The sequence below is a fragment of the Centropristis striata genome, chromosome 20, assembly GCF_030273125.1.
Source record: "Centropristis striata isolate RG_2023a ecotype Rhode Island chromosome 20, C.striata_1.0, whole genome shotgun sequence".
Lineage (NCBI taxonomy): Eukaryota > Metazoa > Chordata > Actinopteri > Perciformes > Serranidae > Centropristis > Centropristis striata.
In genome coordinates, this window is record NC_081536.1 from 7,084,547 (window position 1) to 7,111,260 (window position 26,714).

The following is a 26,714-nucleotide window of genomic DNA, read 5'->3' on the forward strand; positions in this document are numbered from 1 at the left end:
TTACTTCTGTTTTTAACAAGTTTCACATACATAAGAAGAAATGGGCTGACTCCAAACCCAGTTTTGTTCACTTTCTACAGGAACTGGAGCGATACTGCACTTCTATTAAAGGACTTAAGAGCAAGACGGCTCTGAAAACTGACTTTATTTTGGACAAATACTTTATTGATTGATGAATCATACATCATGTTTTTTTATTTATTTACTTTTTTGTTTATTTTGGATCTCTGTTTTGGAATTTATGTTTGTCTGATTTTGTGTGTGTTTTTTTCTTTCTGTACCCCCTGGCAAATACTGTATATATTGTAGATTGTAATTGTGAATAAAAAATAAAAAATAAAAAATAATTTAAAAAAAATGTCGAGCTATTTTATGACAGGTTGTTTGTCCGATGGTCCGCGAAGGCAGCGCCGGAGGGGCGGTGCCTGTGTGCTGACGTCAGAGCAGGCTGGAGCACAGACAGGCTGAGCACACACGGAGCGGCGCCATGCACTACCCTCAGACCGTCAGCTAGCCAGCTGAAATGCCTCCTGAAGACCACGGCTCAGCTCGAAATGCTCGTCCCAGGGCCCACGTTGGTGTTTTATTTCACAGATACTAGATGTGAAGAGGGAGTAAGTGTGATAAAATGGCGGGGTTTTGAGTCTTACTTTTCCGTCTCGCTCGGTGTAGCGTGGCAGAGGCAGTGGATCGTTTCCAAAGTTGTCGGTTAGCAGGGCGCGTGTGAGGGATCCGAATTAAAGGCGCAGTGCACCGTTTGTAGCCGCAAACATGGAGAAGCAGCAGAGCGATTTGGACCGAGAGCGACAGTACTGTGAACTTTGTGGGAAAATGGAGAACCTCCTCAAGTGTGGTAGGTGCCGGAGCTCCTTCTACTGCAGCAAGGAGCACCAGAAACAGCACTGGAAGAAACACAAGCTAATTTGTAAGGAGACTGACAAGACGCAGCCTCCCAAAGAGATGCCCGAGGAGCAGCCTGCGCCGTCGGGGGACGACGAGGTGCCGGAGAAAAGTGCATCTTTACCACAAACCACAAACACAGAAGCACCCGAGGACAATGACGGACCGGTAGAGGACGGGTCCAACAACACCGCCACACCTAACGGACAAACTAGCTCATCCCCACAGAAACTTGCCCTGGAGTACATAGTCCCGTGCATGAACAAGCATGGTATCTGTGTGGTGGACAACTTTTTAGGAGCAGAAACTGGGCAAGGCATTTTGGATAATGTCAAAGCCCTGCATAACACGGGCAAATTCACAGACGGACAGCTGGTTAGTCAAAAAAGCGACTCCACTAAAGACATCCGAGGGGACAAAATCACGTGGATAGAGGGCAGGGAGCCCGGCAGCGAGAAGATCCGCTTTCTAATGAGTCGCATGGACGACCTGATCAGACATTGTAACGGCAAACTGGGAAACTACACAATAAATGGAAGAACAAAAGTAAGTACTGCAGTAGGTGAAAAATCGCACAACCAGCACTCTGAATGTAGGGTAATTTTCATGCTTGAAAGCCAGTGGTTTGCAGAGCCTGTCCCCCAGGAGCCAGAACCCTGCTGGTCTGCTGCACTACACCTGTCACCCAACAAGGTGCATGACAAAACCGGCAGGACTCTGGCTGCATATGGCGAAATGAAAAATATATTACCTGACAGGTATTTGTGAGTGTTGCAATAAGACAGGTCAAACCTAGAGCTTGCAGACATAACTATATTCTGTCATCAAGTCGCCATTACTTTAAATACCTTGCTCCTGTCTGGTAATTAGACCTGACTTTGAGTTTAAGAGGCTGTTAAGGCCTCTCTAACTCCAGGTTAAAGCGTGGATAATGCCCTGAGTCAGAAAGGTGGATTATTTCTTCAACACAGAGCATTTTGTCCATTACTACACCAGGGGTGTGATTCATAAAGCAAGTTCACCAAATGATCCAGGCTTATTTCAGTTAGTCTGACTCATTTTCAGATTGCTTTAATAAAGCAAATTCAGCATTGTCAAGCTCAGTTTCTATAGCAACCTACAGGGAAATTAGTTGACTTTGATGTATGGAAGCTGAGTCAACTGAAAATGAGTCAGAGTAACTGAATAAGCCTGGCTTATTTGTTAAACTTGCTTTTTGGAATACGTTCTTACGCTGCAAAATGTGTATGTTATTGTAAAAAATAACTTGCAGAACAAACACCTCAAAAAGGGCTACCACACCAGAAAGGACAAGGTTGATAAAACCAGTTATACGAATCAGCAATCAATCATTTCAGGTTTCGGTGGATTATATAACTGCAGCAGTTTTACAGTAAACATGCTGCATCAGTACAATTTCCAATGAAAGCAAGTCATAAAAAAGGAGGAGTTCCTTAATGTACATTTGCTTTTCAGCAGTTGCAAGTATGTGACCCACATAGAGGGATCTCAACAAGAATATATGAATCATTGCTTGGCAAAAATATTTAATTGGAATCAATATTGGCACATTTATAGTAATATTAAAAATAATATATATAACAATGCATATTGAGGATGTATTGCTGTTGTAATACACAATGCAATGTTCAAGGACCACACTCAGTTTTCAGTTCATTTTCTGACACTAATATGACTAAAAGTAATAGTCTTTTAATAATTCCTTCCTCCATTAAAGTTGTTAAGATTTCATGACTGTGTACTTATTTTAAAGGCTGTAGTTGGAGAGGTGTCTATAATATTCATTCAACCCTCTTTGACTAAAAAAAGAAAAATTTAGGTGGACAAAATCCTCAAAAACTACCATAAAGTTGAATCAGCACCTCTGTGAAACATTTCTGAACACTATAACATCCATGAAGGCAGAGCCTATAAAATGCCTGAAAACTGGAAATCCTATCACAATTTCCTAAACCTCAAGTTACTCAAAGATATTCAATTTCATATCCTATCAGACAAAAAACAGCAAATCTCCACAACTTAGAAATAGCAACAAAGTAGAGTCAGGTATTTTTAAGTGGGAAAAAAGACTTGATTGATTTAATCATGTTTCAGCTCTACATGACTGTTGGATTATACTGCATTACTTCTCGCCACTATAGGTGTGCCTATAGACTTTAGTGTATGATTGCAGCATGTACAAGCGTGTGAGATTGCATGCTGAGCACATGTTCTCCCTATCATGCAGCTCTAATAGACACGTGCTCCTCCTAAATGCACAGAAACGACAACACCCTGCTCATATTTATCATTTTATCAATATTGAGCATATAACATTACACATGTATGCTTTTTTTCTTTTAATGGTACAATAATAAGATGTGTGTGTGAGGGAGCTACAGCCATTAGGCAAAGCGTGGGATGACATGTCAAGCAGTATGAAGTCTAACTGTGCTGCTGAGTCATCGACCGGGGCATTGACCTGCCTGTGGAGAGGTGGCATACAAAGTGTTTTGTTGCAGTGATAAATTCAGATTGGTATCACTCACAGACACTCAGTTTGTTAGACAGAGCATTTCAACACTGGAGGAAGACCTGCGTGTCTCAAGGTTGGCAGTGTGGGGGAGAGGAAACTGTGGGCAGATTCTGTTTCACCGGACGTCTTTTTTTGTGATGAGTTGTCTCATTTTCAGAGGCGATGAGACACCTAGGTAGTCATTTCTAACTATTACTCATATCAAATACTGTGTGCTTTAAAAAAAAAAAGAGGGAAAGAAAAAAGCAGCCTGCATCAACTGAAAGCAGTGTCAATCATACCCAGGCAATGTCAACCTCGCTCCACCTCGGCTGTTGCGTGTGACCTCCGATTCCTCTTTTAACCAGATCTGTTCACCGTGACCTTTTGGCATGAGACTGACCCAGGAGGAGATGAGCCGCTCTCAGCCTCCCCTTTTTCCTCCTCTCCTGGGGGGGAAATACTCTACTGATGTAGACCGTCACTGTTTTATTGAATAGAAGTCAGCCTGAAGCCCTTTTTCCAGCACTCTTTTTGTAATGCAAACCAGTTACTTGCCACTAAAACTAAAGCGGCCTAATATAGCAGCCCTGCAAGATATCCCTACCTTCATGAAGGTTGATTGATTGATTGATTGATTGATTGATTGATTGATTGATTGATTGATTGATTGATTGTCTTTATTTCGAACATGCAGGCAATAAAAAAAACAAGTTTAAATATTAATAGATGAATAAATAAAAAACAAAACAAAAACGCAAAAAAATTGGAAAAAAACAGACACTTTCTGCAAGCTCGAAAGGAGGAAGGTAGAAGTATAAAAACGTATCTAGTCCTACCCCTTAACGGGTCAGTATATACATATATGAATAATCGATATAGTCACATACAAATATTATAAATAATCATATATATACATATACTATAAACAATTTATATTACCAACAATTTATAATAATAATAATATAATAATAATATAACAATTATATTATTGTGAATACCTATACATGTATATTGTAAATTACTATATATATATAAATATTATAAACATAAATACAATTACGTATATTACAAAATTACAGTCTACATATGTCCATGCTACAGAGGCTTTTCTAAATTTCTGTACTTTGTAAAGATGATGTCTTTATATTTGTTTGGTTCTTTGTAAAATTTACTCCAACTCGTGTGTATCATTAAGGGGTGACTCAATATTAGAAAAAAAATCTTGGTATGATGGAATTCAAATCAACAACACCACAAACCACACTGTCCAAATGATCATGTTATATTACACCTCACCAGAATAGTTGAAAAGAAAACATTGTAACCTTCATGAAGGTAGGATTTCTTGCAGGATTTTTGCTATTAATAATCTAGTACATGGTGACTTTAGTGCCTAACACCTTAACATTACATATAAACAATAATATACATTCATATTGAATAATGTGCTTGAAACAGCTTGAAATTTAGGATACAGGATCCAAAGATTACTGACAAACAGGTGACACATTTGAAACATGAAACTTTTTCACCCTTCTGTTGAATACTATAACGAAATATTGTTGTTTAAAACATAATAACATCTAATATAATGTTATTTAATATAATATAATTTAATGTTATGAAGAAGTGAAAGAAACGGCATACTATATATACAGTTTATAAATATGTAATTTACTACAGCTGTAAGAGAAGATTGAAAATGCTTAAAAGGTGCTTGAATTTGACTTTAGAAAATGTGCAGGAACCGTGTGTTGAACGTTATAAACACCCTGGTGTCTTTGCATATGGCCATGGTTTACCTCAGGACATGGTCGGTGTAGAAGGTCAGGGTGGAGAGTTCAAAGTCAGACTCTGAAGGATTAAGACAAGCTCATAAAAACCGATACTCCTGAACAGTGACTAACTTCTCTTGGTGTGGTTAGTCACTGTTTCGTATTTGTCACCTTGCCATATCATGTTCTGCTATCAGAGTGCTTGACATTTAAGGGATCTCTCACTGAAAGAACACACATTGGATTGAAGCCTGTGGCCTCTGCTGGCTTCAGGTACTTGGTTTTCTGTGCTGGCAGTCACAGAGGTCTGATCTCTGCACGCTGTTATTTTTAGGCCGCTCCTCCTGTCCAGTTGCGCTTTTTCCCCTAGCTAGTTCTTAGTACACATGAAACATTATTCAGAAATCACGTTTCTGGAGTAGATCCACGCAGCTGGCCACTGAGTCAAACTCTATTGAGAAGTTGACTTCCTCACCTACTGCCCTAGTTGCCTTGGCAAACACACGGCTGGACTGTGACCAGGGAAAATCAGCATGACTTGCACAAATGGAGGGCCGCCAGTATCAATGGCTCAAAGGGACACAACACAATGTAAGCACAGTTCGCGTTGGGGAAGATAGAGGAAAAAGATTTTGCCCAAATAGTTATTTAATGTCATTGTTTCCATTTCCCCTTTTCACTTGATAACATTGTGGGAAGTCGCAGGCAGCAGGACATGTTTGTTTCTCTTCAGCTACAGCATGCTGAATGCCTGCTGATGCCATTATAGTATTATCAGGGAACATATAAAGAGGTTTGTAGCAGCGACACCATTGTCCCGTCACTGACTCGCTATTCCACACTCAATGTCAGCATGTCCAGTATGTTACAATAGTAGCTCACTAAGCCAAGGCTGCGTTACTAACATTCTTGGCTCTTGTGTACAAAGTCAGTATTTTCAGTTATGTTGTTGTGAATGAAACATGATAACTCTGATTGCATGCCATTTTGCCACTCAGTATATAATCTAAATACTTGATGAGATATAGTATTTTATCCTACAGGGACTGGAGTACTAACGAAATAATGCAGCACATTACAACAGTGGGAATATTTTGTATACTTTATGATGCACAGACACACACTCACAGTATACTGTGAGTATATACAGTATACTTGTGTAATAAACATAACATTAAACAAGATGTCACCTTGAGCTTTTGGTTTTTGGTTTGGCATTTTTCAGTACTTTATGCCATTTTATTGAGCAAATCCTTCGTTTGATTAATCAATAAAATTGTTAAACGTTAATAAAAACAATCTTTTTTTCACTGCACTAGTCCACTAATCCAAGGGAGATGGGATTGGCAGTGTATAGATAAAAGCTATGCTGTTCTGTATTTAGCAGTGGAATACAATATTATTACTGCAACTGAAGTCACATTACTTTTATTTAAAAACATCAACTATATAACTTATATTTTGCCATATATATTACAATTTAATACTTTTTTTTTATTGCATATTAAGCCTCCAAAGAAAAACTTTGTAAACATTCATTTCATCTAATAAGAAAGTTTTCAGTATGTTTATCTCACTGTTATTGTAGTAAAAGGAGATTGTCTAGCAGTCAGACTGACTGACAATGTCATAAAAACCGGCGATAAATTTTGCACTCACCTTCAAACTGAAATTTGTTTCTATTACAGTCTCCATTGTCAAAATAAATAAAACATATCTCTTAACACCAGTGGACTAAAAAGGCAATTATTTATTATTCTAGTACTAAAACATTGAATTTGTATTTGCAATATTAATAATTTATATTGTAAACTTGCACACATACACATGCACACACCTTTTTATATTGCAATATAGGAAGATAGATATATATAAATACTTTATTTATCCAGGGGGAAATTCAAGCATCCAGTAGCAGCATTCAACACATACATTGAACATTCACTATAGATACATTAAAAATACTTAACCAATAAAAAAAACTTAACCCACAAATAATTAACCTATGATAAATAAGAATTAATATTAAAACCTTTGGCTTAAATATTAAATTTGGAGAGAAATTGGAATTTACTGTGAAATTAAACATTTGCAGAAAATTAAATAATGTGCAGATAAATTAAACAAAGATTTCAAGCTGTATTGAGGAGAAATAAATGTTTTGTAAACTGCATTGACAAACTTTTTCCCATATAAAATACAAATGTAGGACTCTGTTTGGTCAATACAGTGGAAAATACTGTAAATCCTTTGTTGCCATAAAACAGCCCTGCATTGATTTGCAACATTACCCACAATGGTCTTGCTACTGGTATTATAAAATCCCTATTGTCTCATGGTATACAAGTATATTGTCCTGTCATTCAGCTGGAGCTCGCAGCTCACCAAGCCTCTCATTTTCAGTGAAAACTGCTGACAGATGCTAAGGAATAATTCAACCTAAACAGGATAAATGTGCCCTCCCGCCGCTGTTGTGTTTTATAACAAGCAACTGAGGTTTTTATATTGTTGCATGTTGAGTTATTTGTTGCGTCATTTGTGCTGTCACCCAGCGACTGTGGACATGTGTGCTTTCACAAGGAAGTTGACCGTTGACCTAAATCTTAAAGCTCTATAGAGTAAGTAGGCTAGAGGAAGTCATGTGGTGGTGGTCCTCTGAGTGTTGGAGCCAGCTGTACATTATGCTATAGATCGTGCGAGCAGAGTGTTCCTTCCGTACCTGCGTGCCACCTTTTTCCTGCTTATTGTTTAACCATCACACAGTAAACAACATGTTATCGTTCAGGACTTAAGTCAGAAAACAGGCTCACCCATCGTAGTCATGACGAGCAGACCTCCAACCAGTTTTTTCATAAAGTCCCCTGTGCCGATAATAGCTTTGTAATAGATTGCTGCAGTAATGAGTCCTAAAACCCGGAAATTAGTTTGCGTTTTAGCACTTATGGTTCCCTCGATTTGAAGTGACTGGGCCGGTAGTTGGAGGTGGCATGCTCTATGTTGGTCTGACATGTAATATAAAAAGATGCTCACTGACAGAAGTGATTAAGTTGCGACACATTTCATTCTAACTTTGACCATGTTTATTTCTCCGTTTATGACTGTGGAAGGAGCACCTGACCGTGGGACATTGAGAAAGAGGACTTCTGTTTTTGACTGTTCACAGCTGTAGAGTTGAAGACAGGCAGGATTGATGGTGGGTGGAGCTGCAGCATGACATCAAAATAATTCTACATGTAAAAAAACGATGTTTCATGAAGTGATGTGGATAGTTTTCATTGCAACAATTCAATACACATTTTAATAAGTCACTATAATAAGTATATTTGATCCTCTGCAACTCCATCCTCTATACAAAAGGAGAGAGAACTATATACTATGTGCTGATGTAGCGATTTTTACCTGTCTGGACTTTCTTTAAAGCAACACCTCGTCTTTCCTACCCGTCTTTTTTTTTTTAACTGTCACTCAAAAAGTCTTTTTTTTTATTCCGCATTAAATTTCTACTGATATTTCTTGCCGAGCTCAGACTTCTACTGGCAATGAGAAAGTATCAGTGACTGATCCAATTACAGAGTGAGCTTGCTTGGCTCACATACAGTCGCAATGGAGCCATTCACGCTCAGGCCGAGCAGTCAAAGTAAGAAGTTACTGCACTAAACAGACGCAGATCGGAAGATATCTGCTCTCTTGGCTTTTTTTTTATATGCATATAAAACCAGCAGACTGATTGCACGGCAGTTTTTAAGATGAGCTAATGCTCTCTGATTCTAGCAGTGGTGCCAGTTTATCCCATGTGATTTTATGATTTGTCTGAGTGTAAGAGTAGAAACAGCAGGCTGTTTGTGTGAGTGGAGTTTAGCCTACACATTTATCTTTTGTTTGTCAATGGCCGACACCAGCAGAGTGTGCTGGAATCTACAAGGCCGATGACTTTACACAATCCCCTTCAGTATTTGCGTAATGATACCAGGAGCTGTGCTTGTGTTTCCGCTGCAACATGTTGAGGGTGAAGGCCAGCGCCGCCGCCGCCGCATACGTCCCTCTATTGTTCACTGCCTACAGTAAAGAAGAAAAGCATAAACTAGGTCATTACTTTCAACAGGGATTTCCTCTTGAGGCAGCACCACTGTCTGACAGATAAAACACTGAGCTATCCCGGGCTTAGGCCCAAACTGCCTCAGTTCCCACAGTCCCCTGCGCTACAAGGTCTCCATCCCAACTGTTTGTACTCGTGTTTGGATAGGCATCTCTTCTGTGAAGTGACCCCTTGCAGCTTTTCCTTTTCACTCCACCCCAGTTTATGGTTTAAATCAGTGGATGTGCTGATAGCAACACAGTGATCAGTGTATCCCTAATGCTGTGTTAAGGTTTGATTAGGTCAGTGCAGCTGAAACAGAAGTTATTGCACAGGAACAGCAGGCTTCTAGCAGGTAGATGGTTGAGTTGAGTCAAATAGTGAATATTCTGTAGCATCTACGTCAACTAGCTGAAGCTCATGGGTGTGTCCGCTGCTCAGGGTGGAGTTTTCCTCGAGGGCAGTGGTGTGATCCCTAATGTCCTCCTGTCTGCCTTTCATGGTGTTCTCAAGCAAGACACTGAACCTGAAATTGCTCCCAATGAGCAGACTCGTGCCATGCATGGCAGTTCCACCACGTGATTGTGTGTGTGTGGTTATTGTCGGACATTATGAAGGCTCGCAAGGCTTTTGCGGCTGCTTAACATGCAATTAAGGCAAAAACAAACCGTGAAATTCACAAAGCTCATATCTCAAAAGCACAAAGGAGCCTCATTGCAAAAAATGTCCAGTTCCTAAACACCAGCCCTAGAAACCACACACAGTAGGTGAAATTATTAGAGCTGGTGGTAAATTAAGCGCATTTATAAGGATGAATATAAGGTCGACTCAAACCTTTATTTTTGGATTAATTGATGCTCCTCTCCATGTAATGTTTGAAAATACTTGAGAAATTAAAAAGGTTAACAAACAAATATTTCTGGCAACTGTGTGTGTGTGTGTGTGTTGTGTGTTATCTTTTTGAAGAACACAGAACATTAATTAATATTGGGCCCTGACCGATCGGCTGGTCTGCCTCTGGAGATTTAAATAATTAATGGAGACCCGATGTTGTGCATTGTGCGTAAATTCGCACTGCGTCTCTTATTTCTGAAGACACACTTACTGTTTCTTTGCGGTTAAAAGAGCAGAGTCCAATCTATAAAAAAAAAACAGCACAAGCCCAGCCCATAAGTACACGTCAGACTGGGAGTAATTCAGGGCTTCACACCTCCAAAATTACACTTTCGCATTTATACTCTGCCACTTGGAAAACTGCGATCATGTGTAAAAAGGTGGCAAATTGTGCTTAGCTTCAAAACTTTATGTGTGTGTTTTTGCACTGTGATATAATAAGCAAAATATCTTTTGACCATGATGACGGGGCAGATATCGGTTGCAAGTGTTCATGGTGCTGTCAGCGGCCGCAATCCATTCTATGTGAATTTGCCCCTTAATGTACATTTATTATTTATTGTGCGACTGATAGGTAACAGAGTAGATATTAATGATAAAAAAACATGCATAAAAGAATCGAAATAAATACATTAAAATAATAAATTAAATTAAAATCATTCTGATTTTAATCCCTGACTTTCCCCGGAAAGACCACAAAAAAGCAGCTAAAATTGGAATCTTGCCCTCTCTGTCCGATCAAATTTTTTTGAGCGACAACAGGGCTGTTTCTCCACTTGTACACCACTTGGCAGAGCATTATAAATCCATTTGATTTCATAATGGAATTTTCATTATTTATGACTCTGTGGCGGTCGTGACAAAGCTGCAAGCGTACCATAGTCAGCCCTGTGAAGTAGAACACTGTTTCTCTCAAGAATCATTCACATACACAGTTTTGTTCTACATAAAGCTGTTTGACATACATAAAGAGGTCTGCAATTTGGGCAAAGGATGGAAATTCTTAGCCAACACCCTCCGATGACATCAAAAACAGTAATTGTATAAAAAAAAAAAAACATCATTATTAAATGCTATGGCAACTGGCCTGCAGTTATTGTGCAGGCCTGCTGTGAGGGTTGTTTTCGTCCCCATCTGAGTGCACTGAAGTGTCATTTGAAGCTTTTCTCATTTTAACATGCAAGGTGATCGCTGTCTCTCCTGTCCGTATACTTACTAATTATTTTTGAATACATGCATTTCTGATTTAAATGAATATTGGCCAGTAAAGTGTATTCGTTGCCAGCAGCTGAAAACAACATCAAGCAGCAGTAGCGTGTCTATGGAAAGCTGTGGCGGCCGCTCCAGGTGACAAAGTGTCACGGAAACACAGTAATATCCTTGAACTGACCTGGGAATACCGGGAGAAAAGTTAAATTTAGACGATCAAAGGCGTGTGTTTTAGCTAGCAGTGAATCTGTGGGTCTGACCTTGCATACATAGTATCAGCTGAACAGTTTGTACTTGATTTATTTGAGTTTTGAGTTGCAGTTGTCTGAGACAAATTGAGAATGAGAAAGAAAAATAAACATGAGCACACGACGAGCAACTTGCACACAACAGAGAGATCCTCCATCTTTAATCTCTGCTTCGGATATTAAGTCAAATATGTTTTAAAGTGTTCAGTTTATTGAATTGTTCTGGATGCCCAACAACTCTTTATAGTCAAGAATATTACCATGACCACGGGTCACTTTAATGAATAGATAGATAGATAGATAGATAGATAGATAGATAGATAGATATACTTTATTTATCCCAAGCTGGGAAATTACAGTGTAGCAGCAGCATTACACACAGAAACAATAACAACACAATTAAGTAAAAAGAACAACCTAGGCATACTTCAAGCAATAAAATATACAAAAAACAATAAAAATACAATAAAATATAAAGTGTCTAAAGAAGGAGTAGAATAGAATTCCAGTGCAGAATAAATATGAATATACAGTATAAAAATGTTGGTGCTATGAAACAAATAAGGTGCAATGAACAGTGTGCATAAAAACACATAAAGTGCATAGACAGTATGTAATGAACCAGGTTATTATTTGTTATTGTACAGTGTGATGGCATGTGGCAGAATGTCATTGTCATTGGATTTCTTCTCATAACATAAATAGATATTAAAGTAATTGTCAGAAATTAACACCAGTTCATTCTGTGCTTGTAAATGCCAGTGGGCCTCCAAAGCTGTGTCTGTGGAATGTAAACAAACGAGCGAGGTCAACCTCCTAATGAGGGCCACCAAGGAACGCGGAAGAATAAGTGGCTGACAGGAAAGGAAGCTCAACTAGGGATAAAGGTCAGGGGTGCAAACGGCGAGGAAGAAAACCCTCCTGCAGTGTAAAGTCTGCTAAATGACATGTAATGTAATGTAATGTAATGTAAAGGTTGCCATGTTGGGAGCGAGAAATCATGCGTTTTTTATGCTGGAAAGCAGGTATATTTAGTCATATATTTAGTTCTTTCAGGACCTCAGGTCTCAGTATCATGTTTAGAGTTTGTACTGGGGCAGTCAGAGAAGGGAACAATAAGGGGTGACATGCATAAAGATATACAGTAGTAATACATGTCTTTTTATTATGTTTAATCATAAAAAAAAGTTGTATCGCTGCTGCATGTTGCATTTCCATCAAGGTCATAGCAGCAGTCTCTTCTGTGGTTCTCTGACTAAAGATTTGATCAAACGTGGTGTCTCTTGTACTGTATCTCAGTTTGCTGCATCCTCATGACCAGATCACATGAAAGTCAAACTGAAGACGAATGGCACTTCATACAAGGTTGGCGTAGATACCAGCTGATCTGCATTCCTGTCTCATGTGTTTACTGTGTATAATTTGAGTACACTTTTTTGCATGTGATCATTGTGATATGATTCGACCCAATTATTTGACTCAAACCTAGTTTAACAATGTCATATGATATGTTACTAGAAAGAGGAACATTTAATTTCCAGGAATTCACATTTCACTATTGCTGACTATCACTGCAACAATTTAGCCTCAATTTTCATGTACAGTCCAGCCAGGTTTCAACCTAGTCTTATTGATTTTGAGCCAGCTGGTCCAATGGCATATTTACCAGGAAACCAAACTTTATTTTGCCTATATTTTCTTTGCATAGAGTATGACATAGGCAAAAATAGACTTAACCATGTGGTTATTTCATAACTGAGAAAACCAGAAAACATGCTTTATAATGATATTTACTGTTTTTGAGATATCTGTATTTTGTGCATATCACCCTCCACTACATCCCTACCTGACATGCTCCCAGATGCATAATTGAGCATCAAGTGACAGTTAAGCTTTCCCGCAGTAGATTAACCTTTTACAGACTTTCTATAGCTGTCCACTTTAAGGAAATGAAAGGTGAAACCTCACACGTCTGAATCCACACAAACGCTCTTTCCTAGCAGTGACTGTTTACCCATCTCCAGCCTTGCAGCATGAGCCGAGCAGTTAAGGGTGGGAGGGGTGACATAGCCAAGGAACAGCCAACCTTCCTCACGCTCTGCACGTAGCACAACCATTAAAATACTGCTCTCTCTGGAAGCAAGCCAGGAGTCAAAGTTTACAGCAGTTCACTCCTCTCTTCTGCTTCAGCCCCACCCCTCTTCTTTCTCTGTCTGTGTCCCTCATTCCCTCTCCCCTCTCTTTTACACACACACTCACAAAAAAGCTTACTCTTTTGCGTCTTACCGACAGGAAGCCCTTTGTCAGTTTGACTCCCAACCCCCCTCATCTTTATATTGGAGTTGCTTTTCTGCTTTGAAGGCCCTGATGCCGTGCATGCAGTGGCAACCTGCATCTATCAAAAGACGTGAGCACAATGTAGAGTGACGCAAGCAACTACGGTCAGATGCGTAGGAAAATAAGATTCAGACGTGTGTGATGTTGATGTTTTGGTTTTTATTCACGCACTGAGAAAGATTTTGCACATACCAATTTTGGGAAAATAAAATAAACCTTTACAGAAGTATGCCGACCGACTTGGTGATTCTGGTTAACTCGTTGATGTCCAAATATTCTGAAATATCGAATGTCGTTTATCTGCAGACAGGATAGCTTTTCAATATTCAGACATAGAAAGTCTGACGTTATTTCACTTGGCACGAGACCAAGTAGAGGAGTTTAGTCTGCCGTGAGTGTTTATAATAAATGTTGCTATGGTTTATGTTGATAAATTATCATAAAAGAATGTGGAGCAACTTGCCTTTTGTTTGTCATATCACTGCTTAGACACGGTGCATGAGGGTCAAATCTGCTCTCTCTGTTTGTGCACGTGCACCACTCACCTCAGCTTCTCTTTCAAGTCCAGAAGCACACAGAGTTTAAATGGTGTCCCATGTGTTGGTTGCAATTTCTACTGCTTATATTCCTATATCTGATATACTACATGCAGCCTGATAATACAGGCAGTGTTAGAACTTGACAATGAATCATCACAGGGTTGTTTTTTTAATCTTCACAATAGGTCTTCCATGGAAGTCTTCTTTCGGAATTAATTTCAATTGTTTCAGTGACAATCGCTGCCAACAGTGTGTGGGTTAGCACTTGTGTGTGTCTTATTTCCGAGGGACTTTCTACGGTGTTTACACCAAGAAGTTTACAAGAGCTCATAGGGGTTCATTGCCAACACCCAAGCAGATCATGCAAGTCTTAATAGAGCAGGAAAAGGCAAGAGGAAGTTGACGTGCTGCATGATATCTCCGGTTTATTTTCTCGCTAGTTTAAAGTTTATAATGAGGCAGCTGTGTTGTCAGCAGCCGCTGCTTGTGTCCGTCTTGGTGCAGGTGAGGCGAGGACAATGCCATTTGGCTGTGCCATGACTGTGTGACAACATGGGATCACAAAGGCAAATTAAACTGATTCTGACCACACTTTGGATCCACACTTGCAGCTGCATTTACTCAGGCGGGGAATCAATTTTGATTTTTTTTCAATTACAATTTTAGCTTCCAATGATTATGTAAACAAGATCATCAAGATAAAAACGATAATTGTGCTGCATTCCGATTCACAATAATGCGCTTTGTTATCTTGTGTTATAAATCTAGTGCAGCTTTCCCCCATTTTTTCCTCAATTACTCACTGGAAATCAATGTAGTTTATCAAAATGTTAATTATTTTTTTTTATTATTAATATTTATTGTATATATATATATATATATATTTTTTTTTTATATATTATATATATATATTTTTATATATATATATATATTTATTATATATTATATATAAATATATATATATATATTTATATATATATATATTTATAAATTGTATTTATTTGTATAGAGAATATTCACTGTTCAAACGACAAAGTTCACTTCATGCATGATGCCTTTAAAGTCTATGAGTAATCATGTTAATCAATCATGATATCAATACTGACCAAATTAATCAAGATTATGATTTTTGCCATTATCAAGCAGCCCTTACGATGCACACACTTTAATGCAACTCTGACTGTTCCTAATTTATATTCATGCAATACTTTATAACACCAGTTGTGTCACTGAAAAATGTAATAAATACAGATCTAATGATTACATTTAGCTATCTAAGCACAATCTGGGGAACTTTTGAAAATATAAACACTCATTCTGAATTTGATGCAATCTGTTTTTATCTCGTTTTACACAGCTTCACAACTTTTTTTGGGATGGGGGTTGTCCTTGTTTAATGTCATGCAAGATCATGACATTGAGTGCAGATGTTTGTGTTTTCTATGTATCTGTTTTTACTAATCATGCTTTTTCATCTACTTGTCTTCAGGCAATGGTGGCATGTTACCCTGGAAATGGGACAGGATACGTGCGCCATGTGGATAACCCTAATGGCGATGGGCGGTGTGTCACGTGCATATATTACCTTAATAAAGATTGGACTGCCAAGGTATGTGAGTGATGTTTGGAGGAAACAGTGTTCATTAGTACTACAAGATGATATTTCAGATTTGTTATTAGATTATCGTCTCTAATTTGCTGTAATTCAATGTGGTTTTTAAATGATGACAGAAGTTTCCATCAAAACAAATGATGACAGTGTTCATATTCCAGTTGGACTTCTTATCACAACTATATGCCGTGTCAGCGTAGTTCTTGTGGCAGGGTCGTCACCCCCCTTCCTGCAGTATTCAACACCCGAGCAGAGTCAGTGGTAGAGGTTATCTGTCAGTACGTGCAGTTCAGCCACTCTCTCTGTTTATAATCCCATTAAAATGCAGAGATCCTTCTAATCCAGCCACGCCCAATCAGACAGAAGAGCGCCCCCATGATACTTCTCACATATCCACTGTTCCTCCTGCAGGAAAGTGGAGACACAGAGGAAAGAGATGGAGAGATGGAAATAAGCATTTTTATACAATTGCGGTGTTTTGATGCACTTAGTTTTTGGTTCTGTTTTACTGAAGGACCATTCATATAAAATACATTAACTTGTATACATTTTCTTTCATTGATGGTATTATCCTGTGTGACAGCCTGCACACGCTATCCTCAAAGCAAGCACCTCCCTTAGATCAGACTTTGAAAATTGAATTCAGGCCTTTCTTCAGTCACAGTGCATATTCAATTTTATGTAACATCTTTTAGAAGCTCAGCAGGTTTTGTTGGGGAAAAACTAACATATGCCCTCAATTACTTTTTTTTATTTTTATTCTTACTCTCTTCTAACTGGTCCAACGGGATAAAGTAGCTGCTGTGGGGCATCGGCAAGAATGCACAAGTAAATTCTTCAAAGGATAATTATTCTTTCAGAAAATGAGTGTGAAGGTGTGTGGTTCTACAAGAAAGCCCCTTTCATAGTTCCGTTTCATGACGGGAAAGTTACAGCTCTGTAAAATCTCGTCTGCACTATGAACGCGCCCGACGCAGTATGCTGGGAACAAATGATCCCACCAATTTTTCGCCTCCAGAGGTAGTAACAGATGTGGAAAATTGGTGGGACTTTTGGAAGCGGGACCACTATGAACAGGCCATCATATGGAAGCTTGTGTCGCTAACTGTGCACAGCATCCACTGCTTAGAAACCGGCATGCTAACTGTACAAGTGGTGTCCACTGCTGATCATGAACAAGCCGGCATTACTAACTGTGCACAGAGTGTCCGGTGCTAACTGAACACATACTGCTGCAGCACATACACACTGTACTGCTACAGAGCTAATTGTGTAGCCTATTGAAACTGTGCTACTGCGCAGCACTGCTGCTGCTCTTTCGCATGTCACTATCGTCTCCTCCCTCCTTATTCTGCGATGCTGGACTGCAATACGAATCGACACGAATATCGGGCCTTCGCAGGATCACTATGAACGCCCTAAGGTGAAAAGCAGGCACAAATCTTTCCGGTAATATATCGGGACATTTGCAGGACCACACTATGAAAGGGGCTGAAAAGAAAACCAAAGGTACCGATCAGTACCAAACGAAATTCTCATCCTCCCATGCTTTACATTCATAACTGTCTGATTAACAGCAAGGCATTTTAAAGCCAAAGCACATAGTCAAATGTTCACTGAATATCACCAATCTCCTGCAACATAATATTACTACTAAAGTGTTACTACAATCTTATGTGATATAACCCTCATACTAGTGGTGCCGATCGATCTGGACCGATTTCCCTAATTTTGCAGGATTGGCGATTGGCCGATTCTTTTACATCAAACCAATCTTATCTAGCGATCTTATCTACCTCCGCAAAAGGTTTGAAAGTGTGTCTGAAAGTGTGTCTGCACGTACACGTACTTCTGCATGACGGAGCGTGCTCACAGTCGGATTAGTGTCTTATCACGTGTCAAAAGTCACCCAGAGCATGCTCAACCAATCATGTCATCAGTATACAATACTGCTGTGTTATTGTTTTTCAATAAAATAAGTTTCAAACATTGAAGGTGTATGCTGTGAGTTATAAAAAAATCTGTATCGGCCAAAATCGGAATCTGCAGGTCAGGCTTTTTAAAAATCTGTGATCGGTGATTGGCCATTGCTATCGGTGCACCCCTACTTCATACCATGCCAAAAATACAATTACATTGATAAAACTGTAATATCAACTCTCCATCTTTCACCATACAGTCATGTGCTTTCCTAAGAACAGGAAGTAGTGCTCTGATTGGCCGCTTTTAACAGCCAGTATTTAAAGTGAATATCCTGTTACTAATGCTTGAAATATCGAAACATAGAACAACCCCAAGTCCTTGTCACAAACACCATACAGCATTGTATATACAGCATCTTACCATTTATTTAACGGATGTCAAATTTGTTTAACCAGTAAAATACTAGTTCCTGTACATTTTTGGTTTTCCATTCGGAATGGTTGTGGCTACTACTCTGTAATTTTTTTGGTACCACCATTGTCAAGGTTCCGTATTAGTTAAGCTGTTACTATAAAGTGGAGTTAAGTCATTGCAGACTACTGATTGGTTAGAGAGAATTGCCACTAGGGCAACGCAGGGCAGCCTACACAAAATCACAATCAAGCTACCAAAAATGGCAGCTCAAAAGACTATTAGTACACAACGCTGTGCAATTGACAAGGTGCAGACGATCTTCTGTTTGGATGCCGATAAAAGAATTCAGTGAGTGCCGTGTTGAAGATAGAAAACCCTCTCCTACACTGAGGGGGTAATATTTTGCTGTGGATAAAGAAATAAAGAAAATCTTGTACCAAAAGTGAGTCGAGCTGACCAGTACCATGCAATGAAAACACATTGTCCATTGCCTGACAATGTTCACTTCCACTGTTAATTTTATCTAAGAGCAGTCAAAGCTGCCAAGTTTTACTGAAATAACAGCCATTGTAGCAAACTGTGTAAGACAGGTTGTCTCAGGGAATGGGATAATGAATATGATGGGATGAGTTCAGTATTTGAAGGCCCCTCAATGGAAAAAGGCAGCTGTCACCTTTCTGTTAGTGCTCCGGATGCTCCTCACTGACTGATGGAGGGAGCCACAATAACATGAATTAAAAAAACTGAGAGCAAAGCTAACTAAAAAATGTTTACACTAATTTGTTTTATCCCATGACACCTGCCAGGCTCCACATTTTTGTTGCAACATGCACAGATAGAGGAAAATGTAGGCTACACTGCAATGTGTTCTTAGTATTTAGTGGTAAATGTTGGACAAGGAGTTAAGGAACTCAGCTCTTGAATATTAAAAAAACAGGACGCTGCACAGCAGGAAGGAACAACATTGTTTTTAACAGAAAACAGGTGAGAGCATGGCTTTAAAGCCTCTCTGAGGAGAGAGGAGACAAGACACAGTAGACGGGAGATAGTCATCCAGATTTCATCACATACTTGACCTCCAGACCTGCATATGAAAATTACGTAATTACAGGAAACTCTGTTTTGCCTCTGGATGCTAGTTTGTGGTAGACTGCAGAGTAGAGTAGAGTGCTTTTATAGAGGATGACCATTATTAGCTGTCATCAAACAAGTTGAATGCATAGTTATACCTATTTTCTTTTTTTTTTCATTTTATGAGAGGGTAGACAAATTAATATAAACAACTAATTTAATAGCGGTAGGAATCACAAGAGGCCCCACGATACCATTTTATTCCTATACTTGACTCACAATACGATATTATTGCAATTTTAAGCATTTTGCGATATGGTGAGTATTGCAATACAATATGTTGAGATTTGACTATTTTAGCTGCATTTTGTGTCCACTAAATTAAATTAAATCAATTCATCCTACTTTAGTCATTTTATTATTCTCAACAATGAGAGTCAAACCCAGTGACTGACCAACAAAGTATTCAGTCAAACTGAACTTAACTGATATCAAACATGTATGGACGAAAACAATTGCAGCATTTTCTCAAACTTTCCTCAACTTCAATCCTCTGAATTTGTTTGAATGAAACATAAAATTGCCTAATTTTTCAGCATTCCCGACACGATATCCTGAATGATAATGGTGCCTATAGATTCCTTAGTATCTTAGTTAGTATCTCTACTATATTCCTAAAAGTGAGCTATAGCCTCCGGAAAAATCAATACGGCAGAAATACTGACAGCCCGTCAATGTTGCTGTTCACTGATACTGGTAATGCATGTCCATCATGTCTCAGTTGACTACTCTCAATCTGTGACTGCTGTTCCTCTTTGTTGATGCAGTTTGTTTTCATTTGTTGTTTTGATTTTGTTTTTGACATATTACATAATCAGTAGGCACTGTAGGTAGAAATCTGATCCAGTTGCAAAGACTGGCAAAACACAGTATGAGTCCAATGTATGTACCTTTTAGAGTGGCTGTCAATGACTAGGCCTTGATGAAGCATATTAGGTGTCGCAAGTTGCCATGAAAACATGTTGTATTGCCAAAAAGTGGGCATAACCACTTGGATGTCATCCATTGGTTTGTGGAATATACATAAACTATGAAAAACATGGACATGGTCTCCATGACGTCACTCATAGAATTCTGAAGAGCCATTATTGTGACGGAGAGTGTGGTGGTTCCTGCTGTCACCATCTTGGCAGTGCCTTACTCCGCCTAACTCCTGGCTAAATCAAAGTGTGGGTGCTGTCAGCTGTCATGAATGGGAAAATTAGCTGAAAAGGCTGAAATGTGGTTTTTTGAACCAGGATATAAACATGTTTCTTTCTGCTGTAAAGTTTTTAACACTTTAAATGGGGATAAAATTGTTCAGCCTCAAGTGGCCATTCAGGGAATTGCAGTTTTTGCCACTTCAGCATTGACGTCATTTCGTAGCATCTGGGGTTGCTTCTTGGGACTATTGTAATGAAGCATCAAGTTTGGCATTTTGACTGTCGCCATCTTGGTTTTGAACTCACAAGTGACCATATTTAGGCAGATCTGACTGAGAACACAAAATGCATGTCTACATACACTGGCAAACTGGCTGTACATGCACATAGCATCCCACGAGGCCGTGCACAGTCACTGTTAACAGTGTTCGCTTCCATAATTCAAAGTACAGCAAAAACATGTTCACGGCCAGTTAAACGTACACAGTACCACATATACCCATTGCTAAGCCCTGATTCTGATTGACAGGTTGTCATGGTAGCACCATCAATACTGCTGGAAGGATTTCAGGAAGTCAGCAGGAAGGCGTTATGTCTATGTATAACAGACAAGTCCTGAGGAAGGCTAGCGCCATTATGGATTGTCCTGATCATCCTCTTCGGAATGAATTTGAGCTCTTGCCCTCAGGCCGTCGTCTCAGGGCCCCTAGGTGGAGGACTAAAAGACTCCAGGTCTCATTTATACCAATTGCCATTTATTTAACTAATAGAAAGTAGCCCTCAAATTGCTCATCTTCACAAGTCTGTTTCTTGCACATCTGCACATTGCACTTTTTACCTATACCTATACTAGGTAGTAACTCTCCATTAAGGGGTATCAGCTCTGCAACGAACATGTGTCAGTGATTTTATATATGCGTATGGCGTTTCTTTGACTGTGTTTTATTAGATATTTATTGGGTCTTATTATGTTATGTTATGTTACCGTTGTGTACCTTGTCTTGTATTGTTGTGTACCTTGTCTTGTATCGTTGTGTACCTTGTCTTGTATCGTTGTGTACCTTGTATTGCGTGTCCTGCTGCAAAACAAATCTCCCTTCAAGGGACAAATAAAGTGATTCTGATTCTGATTCAACAAGTGAAGTCGCCCCCTGCTGGCCTTTAGGAAGAATGCAGGTTTACAGCACTTAATCATTGGCTTTACTTTCCAGACCCAGGGGCTGCATTCTTTTCTTTTTTTATACAATCTACAACCACTTTTGTAGCAGTATTATGCATTAGTTTATATATACAATCTGTGCCCACTAGCTCAACACAGCCACAGTTTTTATGTGCATAATAAATCTTTTCCTGTTCATGCAATGGGCATCAGGTGGGTCATACCACCCTTTTGTTAATCATCTCAGTTGTCCCATGATTTCTATTGTTGTGTTTATGCACAGGTTTCAATTATGCAAACGAGCCATGTTCTACGACCCTATTGGACATGTGAATGACTCCAATCTGGTCTCTGATTGGCTGTTTATGGGGCGTGTGACGAGCTGGCTTTTATAGAATGTGGTTGCCTGGATACTGAGGCTCCAATAAAATGACATGGCTTTGGAGAGTTCAGGATCAGTTGTTCCAGTTATTTACCCCCAATTTTCAACATCATGTCTCTTCAGCTGCTTCACGACCTCACAATATCATTATAAAAACTGAATCGTGTAGGTGTCAGGTGAACTGTTTATGTACTGTAATTCAAAAATGAATAGCTAATATTAAACAGTAGGTGCATAAGGTTAATTGTATAGTATCAACATTTCATAATCAGGAAAGTCTGTGTTACTGAAGTATTTGTTATATTCTAAAATCTCCTGAGAGGCCCAGTGTTGTACAATGTTGTACTTCAGTTATGCATGACCAGTCACCACTTTTGAATGTTCCCCGTGCACCCATGTGACAAAAATAAAGGGAAAAGGCTGCCCGGGTTGGGAGGAAAAAGCTATAGGCAAGCAAAAGTCAAAGTGGAAGGAAATGAGTCAGCCACTGGAAATACTTTGATTTCTGTTTTAAGTACAGATTCTCTGCAAAGTATGCTTTAAAGTGCATGCCAAAAAAGAAATGCTAAATGACATTGGTAAATATAAACCCTCACTAAAGTAACTGCTGCTATTTGGAGAAACCCTGCTCTGAGTGGAATAGGATCATGTATGTTAAGATGCAAAAGTGCTATATTTTAACATTCTGCTGCACCAAGAAGTATAATATCAATTCATCTGTTCTCTGTAGTGCTTATCTTGCGCAGTGTTGCAGGGGGTTTCCCAGCATGCATTTGGTGGGAGGCAAGGACAGGTCAGTAGTCTATCACAACTGGCACATACTGCAGTCAGTCCAGTCTTTATGGTGTGCATTAACAGTCATGGCTACAGTATTCAGCTATAGTAGTAGTCATCCTTGTCATTCAGGTTGAAAGTCACATTTTTTACATACTTAAACCAACATTTTGGAATGAGAGCAAGTTGCAGGGATTGTATCATACTGGTATCTGTGGGTGCACCATGTGACTTCCTTTTCCCTCATGGGGGTGTCAGGTTTGGCCAGATTTTACTCGTTACGTGGGCATAGTGTTGGACGTTAACAAACAACTTTCTTTTCTATCCACTGTTTTCACCATCCAGTAGGGGAAAAAAAGAAAATTAAATTTGATCAATATTGATCCTTTCATAACTTTTTACCAAGTTATATGAATAGCATGCAGTATGTATGTTGTCTGAGATACTATTTTTGTTTAATACTACAGCAAACAATACTTGACCAGCTACCTTGTCAAAACAGAAGAGCAACTGGTGTATCTGACCACCGTGCAGGCAAACAAAGTGCTTTTGTCAGTCAGTAGAAGTTGAAAGTGTTGTTCTGTTTTCATAACATGCGTTGCACACATATTTTTACACACAGTATCAGGGCACAGTAATAGCAGTTAGCTACCTTGTTGAGAAGTTGGAGGAGCATCCTGCTTCCTGCAGCTCTAGGGTCTATTTCTCATAGACTTCTATAGAGTCAGACTTTTTCTTTCTTTGCAACAGTTGCTTGCCCTACCCCTTTTGACAAAAATAGAATGCAGGTTTGAGGCACTTCTGCATTGACTTGTCCACTTCTTATGTACAGTCTGTAGTTTGCATTAGCAGCAACTTAATCCAGCTCTGATACAGCTGTAGGAGAGTGAACAAGAAGCAGCATGATAGAAGTGGGCGATATATATTGTCTACGATAATATCTTTAATGTTGTTTTGACAATGTGTATTTTACATTATTGTCTCTTAAATGCTTAAGTTGTTTTTTTTCCCCAAACTCTTTTTATTGATTTTCCTCATTTTGAACATAAAACATATCAGTCACTACAGACACCATACATATTTACAAGTACACGTTTACATAAAAAGTAGAAATATGTAGGAGATTAAATAAATTTAAAAAAAAAAAATATATATATATATATATATATATATACCCAAACATGTATAAACTCTTCAAAAGTAAACAATAAAATAAAATAAGCAGGGATGGGAATAAAAATAAATAAATAAAATAAAATAATTTCCTTCTATTAAGAGCAATTCTATAACTTGTGTTCTGTTTAAAATAATCAAAGGGTTGCCAAATTCTATAGAAATTTGTTTCCTGATTTTTCAGTAAGAATCTGATTTTCTCCAGCTCTAAATGTCTCATAACATCTGTCATAAGATTCGCATAAATTGGGGCTGCCTTTTGCTTCCATTTAAGTAATATCAATCTTCGCAAGTTTAAATGCTTACCTTTAAAGAAAATAAACAAGCTGCTGTTCTGAAACAGTGTCCATCCATAGATGTCCTTGTAAGCAAGAAGAATTTTAACAGCTTTTTTGGGGGGGAAAGATATCACATTTTAAAGGATATCATCAGATTATTGTTATTGGAACATTTAAAAAAATAATCAACATGTTTTTTTTTCCATCTCGCCCACCCCTACAGCATGGCTGGTATCAATACAATACAAATAAAAATGGTTAATTAACACAATTTAAATGGATGTAAATAGATGACAAAGAAATGACGAACACAGTATCGAAATTGGATTTGATTTAATAAAAAATGTAAGGGGCTGTTACTCTAAAAGGTTTAAAAGACAAATTTGGATATCCATGGAAATCCATTGAGTGTATTGCAAATTACAGAACTGAGATGCACAGCTGTTTGATTGAAAAAAATAAAAATAAAAAGTTCAAATATCATGGGTCAGTCAGTGTCTGTTTTAGGTTACAGCATAGCGTGACTGTGCGTAGTGCGTACCCTCCGGAGTTTTAAGTACATCACATCTTTGGGTTGCAACTTGTCATTTGACATCAGTCCAGCCAGCTTGATGTAGGTCAGAAGGTCATGTCCTGCAGGGAAGGGTCATCCTGTGTTCACTCGATCATTCACTGAACGTTACCAGCTATTTTGATTTCCGTGCAAGCAAACAATTGTTGAAATCACTGATACTTGAGCTGCTTACGTGTTGCAGAAAAAATTCTCGTGTCTTCTTTGACCCTATTGTGCTTTATTTAGTGTAGTCACACCACCGGCATTCCCCCTCATTCAAAGCAGTATAAATGGGAATAGCATTACTTTATTTTCCAACAAAGGGTGTGAACCGTGTTGCTCTGCTAGTTTGCGTGTGAAGAGAGGGGCCTATCATATCAGCTGTGTGAGAGTTTAAGCGGCACGCTTGCAGCAATCTGCTTTTTCACTCTCCAGGTCCTTTATCCAGCCAGAGCAGTTTTCCTGTGGGTTATTCTTCCTATCCCTCCACAGGAAAGCCGTCCCCCCGCTGCTGCTTCCGATCCTGAGCTTTCCTCCTAGTCCTTGGAGTTGGACAAACCTTTTCCTTAACGTTGTCGCGCTATGTTCATTATTTAAAAAGGCTGACACATGAAATATATTTAAGTGGAATCTTTTATACTAGTAATAATTGCCATTTTTTTAGAGACTTCATCTCCTCGCTCTGAATGTTTCACCGAAGACAAACGTGATCACTGACGAGGCTTAATTTAGTGTTTGCTTCCTACAGTCTCTCCTTACCTTCCTGCTATTGCTTTGTCTTGATTTGTCTACACAATCAGGGTTGTTTCTTCTTATTCTGCTCTTCCAGGAACACGGAGGCCTTCTTCGAATCTTCCCAGAAGGAAAGGCCCAGTTTGCCGACATAGAGCCCAAATTTGACCGTTTGCTGCTGTTCTGGTCGGACAGACGAAACCCTCACGAGGTTCAGCCCGCCTACGCCACCAGGTCAGCACCCGAGTCTGTCCACTGCACACACTCAGATAACCTAGTCCCTTTTGAGTGACTCATTGCTCTAATTGTGTCTGCAGGTATGCCATCACAGTGTGGTATTTTGACGCAGACGAGCGAGCCCGAGCTAAAGAAAAGTACTTAACGGGTGGGTTTCGATGTACGACCGACACAATCCTGTTTCTATTGTTTCAGAGCAGTGTTTTTTTTTACATCATCTCTTGTGTTGATGTTTCCTCTGTGTGCAGGTGCAGGAGAAAAAGGAGTAAAGGTTGAACTTGGCAAACCATCAGACCCCAGCTAGTGGAAAGCCTGCGTCCCCAACAAACAGCCATTAAGTGCTCTGTCCTAAGAAAGTGGCCTACAGAGAGCATGTGTGTGTGTTTTACATGGCAAAAAACAAAAGACTTTTTGCATGAGTGGGTGGAAGATCCATTCTTGTGGAGACAAAACAAATCAAAACAGTGATTTCTGTTTGTTTTAAAGCAAACCGGGGCAACCCAGAGGACCTTGAATGTCATGACGTTGTACTGAAAGGGATTGTGTGTTTTTGTTTTTTTCCCCTTTCACCTCTTTGGTGGAGAGCGCTTACGTTACGCCTGACATTTTCAGAAAATCAACGGGAATTAAGCTCCCAGGAAAATCTTCATCTTTTGCATATTGTTATTTTTTGCAGTTAATTCCTTAAAGGTACAGTGTTCTGCATATG

At 39.0% G+C, this 26,714-nt stretch overlaps 1 protein-coding gene across 1 annotated transcript; it reads left to right on the top strand.

Annotated features, from left to right (window-relative positions):
* The first annotated feature begins 448 nt into the window (after positions 1 to 448).
* On the top strand, positions 449 to 26,339 carry egln1a (egl-9 family hypoxia-inducible factor 1a). Its single transcript, XM_059359050.1, has 5 exons — positions 449 to 1,446; positions 15,985 to 16,104; positions 25,866 to 26,002; positions 26,086 to 26,153; positions 26,254 to 26,339. Exons 1-5 carry the CDS (start codon positions 772 to 774, stop codon positions 26,307 to 26,309), a joined length of 1,056 nt encoding a protein of 351 aa, XP_059215033.1. The 5' UTR covers positions 449 to 771; the 3' UTR covers positions 26,310 to 26,339.
* The last annotated feature ends 375 nt before the right edge of the window (positions 26,340 to 26,714 follow it).